Source organism: Anas acuta, chromosome Z (assembly GCF_963932015.1).
Source record: "Anas acuta chromosome Z, bAnaAcu1.1, whole genome shotgun sequence".
Taxonomy (NCBI): domain Eukaryota; kingdom Metazoa; phylum Chordata; class Aves; order Anseriformes; family Anatidae; genus Anas; species Anas acuta.
The window spans coordinates 31668065-31684734 of record NC_089017.1 but is presented as its reverse complement, the minus strand read 5'-3'; the positions used below and the strand labels follow the sequence as shown (position 1 = coordinate 31684734).

The window sequence follows — 16670 nt, the reverse complement described above, 5'->3', positions numbered from 1 at the left end:
CAACAGAATGCCGCTGTTCTGATGTGCGGGGAGCGCATGAATAGTGAATGCTCTTCTCTAAATAAATATGTGGAGGGCTCCTTTGGCACGCATACAGCTTTTCCAGCCTCTCATCAAGCCTTTTGTCATCAGTATGTTGAGCATGGTGAATACAGCTTTATCTGCTGCTAGATGGTTGCTGTTGGTGAGCTGTTGCTGGCTGTTGGGAGGACAGAAAAGCAGGGAGGCATAGCAGGATCTTGTGATCTACCTTTCCAACTCCATTCCTTGTCTTTGTGATTCTGAAAGTTACTGGCTGTGCTGCTCTGGAGAGAGCATCTCGGTGAGGTTCTCTAAGATCAGGAGTATTTTTTGACTTTTCTGCTTATTTGGGGTAGTTGCAGCAATGGCAGTGATTTCACTTTTCAGCTAAGGTTCTGTGGGGTTCAGCCATGGTAATGCATAACTCTTGAATTTTGCCCATGGAACTCAAGGCATTTCTCAGGCATCTGTATCATGATTTACAGATAGGGAAAGCCTGAGATGTGGTGGCAAACCTTCCCTTGAGACTGGTGGCTGAACCTTGAAGAGGGTGCAGCTCTGCCATGTGCTCAGACCAGGGTCTCTCCACCAGACATGTGATGGGAAGTCTATGATCAGTTCTCCGCTGTGCTTAAATGCTCCTGTAGGATAATAAATCCAGTGTTTGTATGTTTAAATTGCTCAAGGGGAGGGGTTGAACTGTTAAAAACAAGGAAGAAAACTTGTAATCGCAAGAGTTGCAGATCTTGTACTAGTCTTCTAGAGAGGATCACATGCTTCAGTTCTGTGGTTAAAAACAAGCCCAGAGCCCTTCCTGTAGCTCATCCCTTGTATTCCTTTTCCCCTCCTTTCAGCTGTGCCCTTTTGACCACCCAGTTTCCATGAGGCTGGTTGGCTCCCACCCGGAGGGCCCTGTGGGCTGCGTACCCCGGCATCAGCGGGGCTGCTCTGTGGCAAGGGTGCCTGTGGGCGCTTGCACATCGATGCGAAGGAGGAAATTCTTAGCCAGCACATGACCCGTGTCCCTCCTTATAATCTCCTGACTGAAAACTTCCTTCTACTGTTACCGTACTGTTTCTGTCCTTTGTGTTTCCTTTCCAGAAGAAAGCCATCACTTAGCTTTTTTCAATAGTTGAATAGCTGCTCACGATATGGTATGTTATTCTTGGTGCACCAGCAGAGCTCAGCACCGTGATGTGCTCACACAGCGGGGCTGTGCATGTCCCACCTCGCTTTCCCCGTGGGCGAAGAGGGTGCGTGCAGTCCCTGATTGTGCCTCAGCTGCACAACGTGGTACTGCAGTCGTGCTTCCAGCCCTTCAGGTGACATTCCTTTCTTTCCTTCCTCTTCATTTTTTTTTCACACTCCCAACAGTGCCTTTGACAGTCAGATGTCAGGAAAATGTACTGTTTTGTCAAGACATTAAAAGCTGTAGTGCTTCAGGATACATCAGGTTTAGTGACCACATGCAGTATTTCCCTCTGCGTTGCCAGTCCCATAAAAAACTGAGTGATACGTCTTTCAGTGTGCCTGACTGACTGATGTGAATTTACAGCACTGGCTTAGCTTGGTCTGTAGTAACTTTTTTAATCTGAAGTGGGCATGAGGCACTGAGGTCACTTGCCCAAATGAGATTTTGATTAAATGAAGTATTTGAGGTTGTTTCTCCGTTTCTCCTGTACTCCCATATTATCAGTACTGTGTTCATGAACTGCAGCTTACCATTTCAATCTGTCATGCTGTATGCTCAACATTTTGTTCTCGGTACTACTTCAAGTAATAGCATGTGAGGAGCTACTTCATGCTCATTACTTCAAATGTAAGTAGGGATGCTAGCAGTCTTACTCCCACATGCAAACAAATCTGTAAACAGCTTCAAGGAGTTGGCTGCCTTTTCTGACCACCTTTCACACAGTGCAAAGAGGAGTAGGCAGGGCATTTTCTGAAGGGCTTTGAATTGTTCTTTGAACAATGGATGCTTACCGACCTTGACTGTACTAGATCTGGCACTTAATAATAGTCGATTAATTCTAAGCTGCTACAGGAAGTAAATCCTCTAATGCACATTTCTTTCCTATTTTATAGGAGCATAGCAAGTTGCTAATGACCACGTTTCTATGTCTTCTCAGAATGCCTTCTTTTAGCATAACCCAATTGAAGTTGATGTTCTATAATTAATCTTAATCATGCAAAAAGTACTTGTAACGTGACTATTAAATACCTCAGTGTTAATTGTAGACTCCCTGTGCAAGGAATTGCTTAATTTCAGTGGAATATGTTACAGCTGCAGGACTAACATAGTAACTGCTGTCTATCAGATAGCCTTCTTTTTTGGGACCCCTAAAAGGCAAGGTCTAACTTGCATGTTCTTTGCATGCTGTGTATTTCCTTCCTGGACCCAAAATGGAAACCTAAGCTCCATTTCTTGTCTTCAGAAGAGATGATTGTTAACTTTGTGTGGTGTGAACAGTCTTTGCCATTTCAGCCACGTTAAACACAGCTGAGCCCCTCCTCTTCAGCAAGGTAAAAGCACAGCCACTGGTTTTACTACCCAACAGCAACATGTAACTCAAGCTCCACTGAAGTGGTGTAAATGATTGTGTTGGTTCCCAGAGATGAGATGGTATGCTTTCTTTTGTAGTACAGAAAGATGGGAGCTCAACTCGGACCACTGATATGAATGAAAATGTTCCTGTTTAAAGAATTTGTCATCGATAGTGTTTAAAGAAGCTTGTTAAATGAAGGAGCCTGTTTAAGAAGGCTGTTAAATGGATGAAGTAAGGTGTGCCAACATTTATTGCTCCCATTCTCTTGTTTCTTGCAACTGCCAAAATTTGTCTAGAATCATTGAAGATAAGAATCACTGAATCACTAAGAATCACTGAAGCTGAAAAACTTCTGGGAGTTGTGACAACTTCTGAAGATTGAGTGCCTTTGAGGACACTGGAGTTGAAGTAAAGTTGGCAAAGTAAAGCAGGGAAGGTTAAAAATAGAATCACTAGCAATTAATACAATCCAGATTTAAAAAAAAAATAATGTTATTTAATTCCTTTTGTATGTGACATGTATGCCAGGACTTCCCATCCTGTTCATGAGCTGTACCAAAATATAGTATGTTTTTCATGTCATGCTTCTGTGTCTTGTTTCAAGTTTACAGTTTGGTTGCTTTTTTTTTTTTTTTTTTTTGGTGTTTTAACCCTGGCAAAAGCTTAACTTTGCTAACTCTTTTGTTTTACCATGCTAGTTTTTCAGCTTTTTAATGGCAGTTTCTCCAGTGTACAGCTTTTGTTTTTGTTTTTTTCTTTTGCTGCGAGAGGTTCCCTTAACTCAGTGATGTGTTGGCCGATGTGGGGCTGGGCAGTAAACCCAATCAACCCTGAGCCTTTCTGCAGCTCTTGTTTTAACAGGGGTCTTCAGGAGAACAGTGAGTGACATGACTGATTACATCTTGCAGGCTGGCCATAGACCAGCCACCATACACCATAAGCTCTCTGGAATGACAGAACAGGGGTCTGCTGTGCAGTGCTGGCCAAGGAGGTATTCAAAGGCAAGCTGAAAGCCATACTGTAGAGGAAATTAAATCACTGGGCAGGGAGGTGGGACTGGGCTGATTATAGTCATTAATGCCCCTGTAGGGAGAGGCCTATGAGAAATACTACTCAGCAGCTGCAATGTCCCTCATGTGGTGCCAATTAAATAATGCAAATATGAAATTTCAAACAGCTAGTACTTGGACATAACGCAGAGGAGACTGAAGGTTTCTTATGATGCAAAGACTAAACGTAGTGTCCTGGAGAGTGCGGAATGCTTGAACTATTCCCCTCTGTGAAAATGGGTTGTTGAACAATGTTGCCTTTAACAGAAACCTGGAGAATTTGGCATTGATTAAGTAATTATCATTGAGAACTGGGTGCCAGTGACAGGCTTTGATGGGCAGGGTAACTGTGTATTGGTTCTGCTTTGCTTCCCCCTGGTGCTACTGGGTGTTGGTTTGGGAGCAGTATGTTGTTCATTACCAGTCTCTGTTTAATTCCAAACAGTATGATATAAATGCCAAATTTTGTATTGGTTTGTATGTGGATTTTGTTGATTGTTTTGCTACACTCCCTTTAGTGTTCACAGTCTCTGGTAATTCATAAATGATTATGGTAGAGAAAATATTTTTTTCCAGAAGACACATAACTCAGGTACCATGATTTGAGCAAGTAAGTGCTGATTCTGCCCTTGGAATGCCTCCCACCTGTAAGTTTTGAGATAAGTCATTTTAATCATGACCATGTTTCATGTTCAAGACAAAGGTCTATAAGCACTGAGCTGTTAGGCTAGCAAAGATAACTGGAGTAGTCCCCACTTGGCCTTAAACTGTTTAGCTAGCAATTGTGATTGGTTTGTAAACTCTTTATCTGTTTTGTTTTGAGATTAAAATAATGGCATGCGAGTAACATCTGTCTATATTCAGAACAAAAGCTTTGATTGTTTTACCTAACTCACATTTCTATGTGTACTTTGCTGATTTGGTGGGGCTCTGTGATTAGTGGGGCTTTTTAATATTTGAATCTAACAGGGATGTTGTGAAAGATGGAGGTAGTACTAGGCAGAAGAACTGCTAACAATGCCGTAAAATACCATCATCCCTAAGGTAGTGCAGTGTTGAAAGATGTCACGCTCAGCGAAGAAGATGGAGGAAGATGACAGCTGTGGAAATGTGCTGTGTGTTTAAGGAACCAGGTTCTATGCCAGAGAGCAGCTTGTGAGCCCTCTCGGCAGCAGGGTGTATGGGGAGGAATAGAGGTGTCTCACTGCTGCTCCAGGGGGATCCCTTTTCTTTCCCAAACCAGCCAGCTCTGCCCAAGCACCTGGCTGGGCTGGGGATTGCCAGCAGGCTTCTCTCCTGAGGGAAGGTGGAGCGGGTGGGTAGTAAGCATCTCTGTTCCTTGCAGACTTTCCTGTTACTAAGCAGAGTAGCTTCTTGGTGTATAGTCTACTTGTGAGGAGGTGTATTTGTATCTAACCTGATCACTTGCTTTTAAAATGAACTTACTAAAATCCGAACGTGTGGCTATCATATCATTATGAATTGAGTTGCAAGTGAGCTTGTACTGTAGGTTAAAGCACTTTGTCTGAGAAATATGGTGTGCTGGTGTGGGGATGGCAGGGCAGGGAGGGGACATACATTGTTTGTGTTTGTCGTCTTTTGGCCTGTGGAAGGCTAGCTGAGATCGCTGCTGTCCTGTTATGACAAAATTTTTGGTGTAGAGGTGAAGGTGTCTTAAAACTTATGTTAGAGATGGCTGAAACTTTGAGAAAGTCATATCTGCTTTAAAAAAAAAAAAAAAAAAGAACAAAAAATACTCTTTAAAAGTGGTGGCCTTTTTTTTTTTTTTGATTAGGAAACTTCTATTTTTAACCTTCAGGATTCTGAAAGAATGGGGTGTAATTAAATTTAAAGATGACGGTTGTTGCTTTTTAAAGCATTTTTAAACGCTTATTTTTTTTTCTCCCTAAGTTTGTTCTCAGTGCAATAGAATCGATGCATTTTGGAGGAAAAATAAATCCCTTGTTTTTCAATCCTCATTGTCCCAAAACCAGAAAGCTTTTTGAATGGAGGGGAGGAATGGACGGGCAGAGTTCTAGGGGGGAAAACAATGCCACATAAGGACATCAAAACTCACTCTAGAAATATTTCCTAAATGGATACTTCCAAACTAATGCTTCCTCTTGTTTGAGAAGTTCAACTACAAATATTGCCTCTCTGCAACAGGACTATAACAACGAGCGATGCTGTGTGAGGTGTTTGGGGTGCAGAGCTCAATTGAGATGCACGTGCCCAGCTCTGCCTGCTTGGAGCTGTGGAGTCCAGCACCAGCAAGGAGAAGGTCCCATGTTAGCAGCCCTCAGTGCATGTGTTTTGTGGTCACAGGCATCCCTTGGCCTACAGGTTGGTTGAGGGCACAGCAGCTGCTGTTGATAGCCAACGATAGGTGCTTTTTTTCTTCCTGAGCTTCATATGTAGGATCTCCACTTATTCTACATCCTGACAGGCAGGCTGTTCAGAGCTGCACTATACTGTTGAAAAACTTTCCTCCAATTACTGGTGCATGTGATTTAAAATGAGGGACTACGGCTGCATAATACAGACTATAATCTTTATTGTAGACAGGAGTAATTCTGTTCTTTTTTAGCATAGTCTAAGATCAGCCTTGAATAATCTTTTTGATAAGCTATCATGGGAGAGTGTGAAATTCTGTCTTTATTTTCCATTAGATTTCAGTCTTTGCCAGCATCAGAAGCTTACTGTTGTTCCTTGAATTTAAAAATTCTTCCAGTTAAAATTCTTCTATGAAGTAAAGGGCAAAGCTTTCAGAGGAAAGACACAGAGCTTTAAATCAAAGTATGCATTGTTTGGAAGAACAATATGCAGTTCATTTTTTCAGATGTGCAGTTGACCTCTAAAAACTTGGAAATGTGTTTTTTTTTTTTTTGTGTGTAGTTGCTTTGGGTGACTGTGACTTGCTTTGTCTTCAGTCAGATACTGTGCTAGGTGCAGAGTTTGTGAAGACGTTTTTCCAGAGGAGACATTATCAGCTTCAGAAAAGAAGTGAGATGCAGGAATAGATCTACTCTACTAACAATGTAGTAATGTACTGTGAGATATTTTAATATTAAATTCAACTTTGTTTAGCTGTGTACATTTAGAAGATGAGATCAAGCAAAAAAGATTTGAATTTATAATTGATTTTTTTTCAGGAGATAATACTGGTTGCCAATAGAAATTCTTTTTAGCCTCTCTGATGTTAAATGCTGAACAGTTACTAATGCCTCTAACAGCCTGTTTTATGCTTGTTCTATTTAAAATCTGTTGAAAGTGAAATGTCTGGTACTTCTCATATATACATGCTGTTCTTTTTTGCACTACAGTTCCTTAAAACTTATATAGTGTAAGAATACAGTGTATGGTAGTGTATACTGAACAATCAGTTTAGTCAGTTTAACTTAATTAAAACTGAGTAACATTATGAGGTTTCATCATGTTCTCAGAAGTTACTCTCTACGGCAAATATCAGGTATTTGTGTTATGCGACATCTCTATTGCCCATCTGTGTGACACAAGAATATATGCTTAAAAAAAATCACTTTCATTATAGGCAATTGTAATAACTTACATAGGAATTCTCAGCAATTGCTTAGAAATTCAAGTGGAATTCCATGAAGTTGGTATAAAGATTCCCCTCTAAAATTTTAACAGCCCTTTAAGAGAACATGTGAACTGAGCGTTTTTTCGATAACGTTTCTGATCTGATTGAAGGAAGAAAGATGTGTTCTTTGCTGGAGAAAGATAGGGGTATGTGATCTTCCCGCCCCCACCCCATGCATCACCACCAGAGCTCTGTGACCTCAGAGATAGGTCATCTGCCCATCACAGACCTCACATGAACACTTCCATACCACATGGTGCTCCTATGTTTTAACCAACATCTTGAGTGTGGGAAGATATGGCTGGACCTTTAAATCAAGTCCGTGATGATGGATTTCTTCTCATACTCTTAATGACATTTTTTGTGTACAGCCTGTTTAGTTGTGACAGTACTTTGTGGTGGGTGTTCTTTGTCTCCTTCATAGTCCTTCCTATAGGAAACCTGCTCACTTCTGGCAATTAACCTTCTAAAGCAAAACAAAGCAAAAAAAGTAATCGAACTCTTAAGAACATTAAGGAAGAAAACATCCTCTCCAGATTTTTGATCTTCAAACCTTCAGGGAATTTGAATTCAAGGAAACCATAGAACAGACGTTGTAAGTGAATCCCCCTGTAAAGAAGGTTGGTATTTTTGTTTAAAAGAATGAATCTTTTACAGTGTTTCAGCTCAAAATTTGTGGGGACAAAATGTGGGAAGGGCTGGTGTCATTGGGAAATACCAGCTTTGTTGAAGCCGTACCACACTACTGCTTTGGTGATCATTTTTTGATGTCTTTGGGTTGTGGAGTTCTGAGAGAATGAATGTATCAGATGCCAGAATGACATCAATTTCTGGAGACCAAGTTACTCCAAGTCATTTTGCTGTTCTTTCTCTCCTGCTCACCCTTCACCCTCTGTGAAAACATGCTGCTTGGAATTAATAAGCCAACTAACAGAGCTGGGGAAACAAATGAGTGAACTTCAGGAATGCTCTCTTCTTTTGATGTGAATTATGAGGAAAGGCATTATACTAAACTTATCAGATTTCTGATTTTTTTTTTTTGCTAATTTATGCTTACAGCAAGTCAGCATACTTTATGAGGTTCTTGAACCATCATGGCTACAACTGCATGTCTGCAGTACATCTGTTTAAATGAATGTTTACATCACGTGTGTTCCTTAAAAACAAAAACGTGCTGTGCAAAAATAGGAGAAATTATTCTGAGACATGGAAGTACAAATTGTCTTGTAACATATGGGGGTTTGTCATTAGAATTAATGCATATCTTCACATCTACCTTTGTAAATGATATTAGTTGCAATGTCAGGAAAGTGGTGTCCTTGTTAAACTTCTGAGGTAGTCTTAAACAGTTCCTTGGTTGTAATACGCAAAGATATTTTGCAGATGCTAAACAGTATGACCTAAATATGTAAAATATGATAGTACAACAGGTCTGCCTTAGCACAGAGTTCTAAAGGCTGAAGTGGTAACTTCTTCAAAATTAGATGATGTGTATATATAGGGTTTGGAAGGTTCTTCTTTCCCATTGTCTTTTGCTTGACTGACGAATCAGTTTGTCAGCTAGATCAGATAGGTAATAGTGCAATTAATAGATGGAGAACGTAAAATAAAAAGCTGTCTGTGTCTTTACTACTTAAATAATGGATAAAAAAAAAAAAAGGTGATTGACTTCATCTGCTTAACTCTCCAAAGGTCTGCTGGGAAAAATATCATGAGAAATAATGTTCATCAATCAGGAATAGCAGAATGGATAGGAAGTATAGAGCAGAATAATTATAAATGAATTCAGCTAAACCTTGCTAAACTGAAATGATACTAAAATCCTTAAAAATGAAGGTGAACATCAGGCAGAGCAGATTCCTTGAGACAATAAATCCCAGCACTTCTATGCTGGCTCACTCCAGGAAAGTAAATGAGAGTGGAGGGGAGTAAGGAAAAATCAGTAATACTGAATGGTAGCTTCAGCTTAAAAGAAGGGGATTTGCAACTTCACTTGGAGGTGAGGGGCTTGAAACAGCAGGTAGACATTCTAAATATCTTTTATGGGTATTTCTTTATAAGGGAAGTGTCTCTGCTAATTTGTGTAACAGCAGCAGAATAGTGGCTTTCTCTCCTTGGCAAAGTTGAGTGTTTATTGTAGTTTGTTTTACTCCCTCTCTAAATGTAGCTTCTATACTTTCTTCCAGTTTCAGTGTGGAAGAACAAATCACCTTTGAGACAGGTGCTATGAAATTACTGGGGAAGCACCTTGAGTAACAGAAAAGCAAAATCTTCATTTAACAGGAGAAGGCAGGAATAGGGGCAGTCGTAGAAATGAAGTTCGGGGAGAAATTAAAGTAATCTGAAGTCGAAGAAAAGAACTATCACTGTAAAGCATCTTTTTTCATCAGTATGACTTTTCCATACTTTCTGAGAGAGGCAGAGTTTCCTTTGCCTTTCTCCTTCACATTTATTGTGCTTATTTCTAGTTCTTGTGACTGAAAATGAACTGAAGTATCTCCAACACATAGCATAATTCTATATAAAAGCATAACCACCACAATTCTCTAAGTCATATGATTTTCCTAAAATAAATATATTGAGAACGCAGCTTTGAAAGCCCTTGTTATAGAGAATCTGTAGGTGAAAATAATGCCAGTGATGTGTGTAGTCCTCTTAAGAGATTACTGTGGGTGTGTAAATTTGTCCTTAATTTTAGTGATTGCCCTTTAACTGTAAATGATTCTTTTAATATGCAGTTTTGTGCGAAAAATCCTTTTAAAACACTTTTTATTCTGTCCGGCAAGTTTGTGACCACAGAACGTGTCCCCCCCTTGGGATTACTGTGCCCTGTGGACAGGTGGATGGTCTGGGTGGTGGTGAGCAGGGTGAGGGCCAAGTGAGTAGCCAACTCAAAGGCTGAAGGCTGCTTGCTGTATAAAAACCAGTGCATGGAAAGAGGAGCGAGGGCATAAGTTTCTGTAGTAATTTATATGCTGTGTTTTTTCTTCTTAGAGTCAGAAACATGACTTACTAGAGAATAACTAGCTGTCCATCTCTTGCACTGGTCTGGTTAGAAACATTCTCACGTGCTGGGACGTCCAAAATACAAGGCCAGCACATTTTCCCGGCCAGCTTTTCTAAGTGGCTGTGGACAAGCTTTTCAGAAAGCAGTTTTGGAAGGTAGCAATTACACTGCAATAACAAAGGCCCATAAAGCAGTAATAGAGGCCTTTGGGGGATTTAGAATAACAATTTGACATGGTGAAAAGCCTTATTGTTGCTTCAAGAAGACTGAAAATCCTCCAAAAATGTACCAAAACTGATTTACAGAGAGAGAGGAAGAGAGAGAAGTATGTGTTTGTAGTGACCTTGGGACTGAACGCTTGCTTTTGGGATTTGACAGGAATGGTTTGCAGACCAGAGAAATAAAAGTCATGTGTAGTAAGTATACAGTTACATTTGGCTGGAATGAAAGCTGAACTTGAGCTCTTATTTTAAGGTTCTGTGCACTTTTAGACTACAAAAATTGTTTTTGTCATTTGCTTGCCAAAGTTGTTCTCTTCAGTTGCAACAGTGTTCTTAAGCATCTGAAAATACCTTTGGAAGTGAGAGAACAGCCAGACATATACAGTGTTATAACTCTCTGTTGGTATCCTTGGAGTGGTTTTTTGTTAGTTTGTTTCAAGCCCAGTTCCTTTATATGTCTGTGCTAGTAAGCCTTTCCTTGACAGACTGTATACGCGAGAAAGGAAATAATGAGAGGCAGGGGAATGGGTATGTTGTATGTATTGAGGAAGGGTGTTTTTCAGTGTGCTTGTTTACTGGTTTGTGTGGACTGCAGCAAGGGAGAACCTGGAAGAAAGCAGCAGTGCAGTAGCCATGTGTTGGGACATTTCAACACCCAGTGTCTCGTATATGTGCTCAGTCAAACAGGGAATCAGGGTTCTTCAGGCTCTGTTGCTTATTCATTACACGACTCTGTATAAGTTAACTCATTTTCATTCCATTCTGTCTTTCCTAGAGCTGATGGTGCTAGTAGATTAAAACCTCCTTCCCTTCTTCCTTCTCCCCCTACCTCTCCACCATTTGTAGTTTCGACCGGTCACAACTGAAGATGTATCTTTCCTACTCTCCGAGACTTGGTTGTGAACATCTCTTCTTTCTCAGTTTGCTGGCGTATGAGTGCTCAAGTTATGTTCCTGACTTCTCCACCGAAGAGAGGTAGTGATTAAAGGTGATGGGAGCCCGTCTGCATGCTCCCCATACCAAAGAAGTATTGGTGGTTCCTGTTCACCTCATCTCTAAAAGCAGCCATGGATAGGTCTGGGTGGAAAGTTGCTAGGAAATGTCCTTACACAAGAAGTGAGCAAAGAGCTGTGTGTTAGCATGGACAGTGAGGAGACGGGTCATGGCCGAGTTGAGATGGAACTTGACAAATGAGGGAGAGGGTTTGGTTGTGTCCCGTGTTTCCCAGCAAACTCCAGACAATAGGTTAGATTGTTTGCCTGTTTTGTTTCCAATTCGAAGCTTTGCAGTGTCTCTGATGTAATCAGATCTCGGAGCTGGGAAAGACTATAGGAAAACCTGCCTTTTATTCAGAAGTGATGATCGTGTGGGATTGTGTGATCACCTTTTGTTAGATGCTGTAGATAGGACAATATTTATACTAAGATGTGAAAGCAGTTTCTGTTACGGCTATCAAAGACAAAAATTAAAGGTAGATTATAGAAGACAAAGTGTCCCTGGTTTACCTTTTGACTTTTATTTGGGGGCTGGTGCTGTCTTTTGGCAGAAAATCCCTACTGTTAGAACATTTTATTTACGAAAAGTGATACTGAGGTAGCTGCAGTGGTGAAAATATATACAAATATCAAACTGTAAGAAAAGATGAATTATGCCTTGTTCTTCAAGATTTCTGCCAGATACCTTTAGATTTCTGCCAAATATAATAACAGAATATCTCACAGGATGCTGTCAAGTAGAAAGTATTATGCAGTCATGTATAAATCTGATCGGTAGGAGAAACTTGTAAATGAGGACTCATGCCAGAAAGATGTAGAAACAATGAAGAGCTCTGAATGAATTCAAGTTACTAAAAAGAAGGAAGAGACCAATTAAATTACCTTTCCTGATTACTGTAGTACCGAGTGTGTACACTGGTGCAGCGTTCTGACTGACTGCCAGGTACCTGACCTTTTCCCTGGGGGTGTCCAGCTCTCCTAGAGATTGTCACTGATTGCTTGGGGCGTGGGGGAGAGACAGAGAGTGCGTGTGTGTGTTCTGTCTTGTCCTCAGCATAAACAATCACCAGGAGATCTGTGTTAAACTCTTGTAGTGCTGTCATTCAGTTCTGTTTTACAGTCACTGCAAGAAATTGCTAATGCAGTGCTAAGACTGCATAATTACATTTACTAGTGTCTTGTGGTTGTAACTGGGAGCCAAGAGAAGCATTAACTCTAGCTTGTACATCTTTTCTGACAGAAAATAGATTATAAAACAAATAGTAAAATGTTAACTAGAAAAATGAAGAATAGAAAACACCGCACAGATGCAAGACCAGCAGATTAACAACTCTTCCTCCTTCCTGCACACAGTCAGTTGTGCAAATGAGCAAATTGAAAGTGCTGTTAACATAGTTCTGCCTTTTGTTGTTGTTACAGAAGCTTATTTGAACTGAGCTTGTTATAGAGCTTTCAGGAGATAATTTCCTATTTTTTCTTCAATTTAATTGTGTGTTTCTCTTCTGTGTAATGAGATTTTCTTCCTTATTTGGAGACCTTGTGGATGGGAACTATAGTGCCTATCAAACTGGTTTGGACCAAATATGTTGTAAAGGAACAGTGCTTCACTGAGCACCAGTGATTTGCAGAGATGTGTGCTGAAGTTGTTCAAGGCCAGGTTGGATGGGGCTTGGAGCAACCTGATCTGCTGGGAGGCCCATGGCAGGGGGTAGGAACTAGGTGATCTTTAAAGTCCCTTCTAATCCAAACCATTATATGATTCTGTGATGTTGTGAAGGCGAATGAGCACAAAAATTCTGTGCTTACAAAAGCCATGTGATATGTGACTTTAAATTTGACCAGCAGTTACTGATCGTGGCAGTTTATAATTATAAAACAGCTTGGAGCAGAACTATAGCCATGCTGGCTTAAGTTTCACATCACTGGAGACTATGCATGAGAATTTCTTTGGAGCTTCTATTTGTATTAAAAGCTTGTTGAATTAAGACCTGTTTTTTGTTGATGGTTTTGTTTTTGTGTTGCTGTTTTCTTTTTGAAGAGGGTCTTGGATAACATGTTCCTTATGAGGTTTCCACAGGCTGTTGCTGCCCAAACAAAATGGTTTGACATCAGTCTGATTTAATTTCTTACCATCACTGTAGTCTTTGAAAAAAGAGTTTTGATTTAGTAGCCAGTTACCATCAATAGTACTGCGCGTGCATGGTGTTCTGTTACTGATTTGGTGGCACCACTCTGCCTTGGAAGAGCTTCAGAACTGTTAGAGCACCCAGCGGGCAGGATCTTTAAGTAATGGTTCCCTGAATCAACTCATACTGTGATGGAAGAATAGAATGGCTTAGATTTTGGTAAAATGTGTTGAGTGGCCAACCCTTGCATTAGTAACTGGTTCCTGTATTGTTGAGATACTTCTATGTTGTCACTAAATTCTTTTCACAATCTACAAGTTAGAATAGCAATGTCATGAAATAATATCTAAATTAGTATTCATTTGCTACTTCAGCATAAATGTGTTATTGATGTGCTGAGCATTTAAGATGCGTGGTGGAGAGAATGTGTACTTACATGGATGTGACGATGCACATTCCCGTGTGGGCAGATGTCCTCCCCTGTGCAGGCAGTAGCATGTACAAACATGTCTGTAAAAAGAAGTGTTGCAAGAGGTATTTCAACATCAGTTTTACTTTGAAGCTTAAGATGAGATAGTGGAAGTCTGGGGTATTTGTGAGAATGCGTGGGAGAAGCAGGGATAAGGGATGCTTTGATAGAATCATGTTTTTCAAGTGAGCTAGCAGAGAACTCACACCAGTGCTTGTGGCACATAAAAAATGCCCAATTTCCTATAGTAAAATTAAATAATGAGGTACATAGGTAAAGATGCAGAATGGAAAGCAATGAAAGATTGGGAAAGTTGAGAGGAAACTGCTTCCTTTTTTCTCTTTTACCAAGCTGTTGTTCCAGCCTAGAACTGAGGGGAAGAACGAGTCATATACCTTGTCCTTACTGTGTTCTGCATCAGCTGTTTGATCCTTCTAGCAATGTTGATGTCTTGATTGAAAACCGGGTATTTTTGAAAGCCTGTTATAATCACCCAAACGAAGAATGCAGAAGAAATCCTGGCTGTTAGGTAAGGCAGTGTGTGGTACTTTTTGAAGGAAGATGCTGTTTGGTTTGTGATTTTGCTTTGCTTCTCAGATCATTACTCAGTTGTGCTGTTTTTGACACTTAATATTACAGGCTGTAAAAGGCAGCTGCAGTGACCCTCTCACTATTGTTCATGTTGGGTGCAATATGTGGATATTGACGGCAAAATCTCACTTGTTGCAGCTACCCTTGTGACATGATTGCTTTGTCAATACACATTAACTCCCTCAAAGTATGAAACTGTGAAAATAATACCCCTGCAGGTTAGGAATTGTTTTGAATAGCAAGAGAGGTCAGTTGGTCTTGTGTACGAGTGAGTATTCCCTTTATAAAGTAAAGAAGACTAACAGAAAATAATTAGCTGATACTTTAACTTTAATTTGATCTTATTAGCTTTCTGCTTGCAGATTCTGCTTCCCAACACGTTTTTCCTTTCACATCTGTTTACCATATGTTGGTAAGAACCAGTGCTGAGGAAAGTTGTGTCAGGAGGATGTTATCCTGTACAAAGGCAGTTCACCCCGGTAAAGAGTAACCATGTAAAAACCTTGTTTCTCCCTTGAAACCCTTGAACTGCTGTCAGTGACTGCCATCCAGTACTGTAGCTTCTTTAATTTTAGTGGATTTGATTGCAGCAAGCTTTTGCTTGCTTGTCTTTTAATGAAGTGTTTAATAGTAAAGCATATAATTGAAACATCTAATAACATTGCTTAGGATTCTGGCTTCCTCTTTAGGACTCATATCAAAAGACTGAAAGTCTCTTTACTTTTAGAAAAACATGCTTTACCAATTAAGAATATTTGAGCAAATGGCTTTTTAGGAAAACAATTTACTAGTGTAAGACTTGAAAATAAGTTTTGCTTAGGAACGAAATTGTCAATATTTGATACACTGCTCAAATCAGGTAGTAAATCTGTTTAGGAATTCCTAGTGCTGTAACATTTTGAATAAATGGACATGTGACTCAATTATTTCACTCTGTGTAATGTAGTATGTATAAACATACTTTACCGCAATATCTATATTGAGTATGACCTCATTCAATTGCTTCTAATTATCTTGTGATAATTGCAGGTCTCGTGCTGTGACTTAAACACACATTGGATTTGTAGCGTTCTACAGCATAAAATTTCGTGATTCCTTGTCTTTCATTCATTGCTTTAGTAACAAAGCCAATTATATGTGCTGTTCAAAAAACTCCTACTTTAATCGCAAAATGTTTATAGTTTGTTTTTAAAACGATCCCACATTCGAAACCAACCAAACAAAAAAACAAAGCACAGGAAACAAAACAAAATTTATCTTAGTAGGAAAACAGGTATGTTATCTTTTAGTTGAGCTTGGTTCAGATTTGACTCCAAAGTCTAGCAAAATACAAGTCTTCTGTGTGCAGAGCTGTATCTTGAACAGTAGTCAGCAGCCATTACATCTGTTTTCAATTCCAATACTGATTTGATGGATGACTTTGAACAAGGTGTTGTTCCCCCCCTCCTCCCACCAAATCCTCTAAAATTTGATGCTAGTAGTACTAATGATGAATTCCTTGGTTAAATACTTCAAGGTAAACTGTTATTACTGTACTTGCCTTGAGCTTGTTTAGTATTTTCTCTCACTTCCTATTCAGTTGAACAAAATATGATGGGATTCCACACTAACATGATCCTTATAGTGAAACTCTGCTCCTCTGTTTGTTTTAATTGGAGGACCTTTAATCTTTATAAAACAAAAAACATCCATTTCCATCGATCAGTAAGACAATTATGTTTTTTTTTTTTTAGATGGGCTGAAGGACTGTGGGTGCCTCATGCAAAAAAAAACCCAAAAAACAACAACAACAAACAACCCCCCGCTCTCCCCCCCCCCCCCCCCAAAAAAAAAAAAATTTCAAAAATAGTGGACTAATTGTTAAACTTATTCAAGTTTGATAATCAATATAAAAGAAAATAGCAGGGAGTGGGCTATGCATACCAGAAGGAATTAGAAGATGTTGCAAGTTGGCTTAGAATCATAGAATGGTTTGGGTTGGAAGGGACCTTAAGGACCATCTAATTCCAACCCCCCTGCCACGGGCAGGGACACCTCCCACCAG

The 16670-nt window shown here is 39.9% G+C and overlaps 1 protein-coding gene across 6 annotated transcripts in view; it reads left to right on the top strand.

The window, feature by feature from the left end:
• MLLT3 (MLLT3 super elongation complex subunit) overlaps window positions 1–16670 on the top strand; it is a 147406-nt gene that overhangs the window by 33362 nt on the left and 97374 nt on the right. The window contains exon 1 of one of the 6 annotated variants that reach the window (XM_068666934.1): window positions 14211–14564. The exons of 4 other annotated variants lie outside the window; for them this stretch is intronic. In XM_068666934.1, the coding sequence (XP_068523035.1) occupies window positions 14540–14564 (25 nt within the window). In that variant the 5' untranslated portion in view covers window positions 14211–14539. Of the gene's footprint in view, window positions 1–14210; window positions 14565–16670 lie in introns of those variants that run through there. One more of the 6 variants, XM_068666932.1, reaches the window with a different exon arrangement.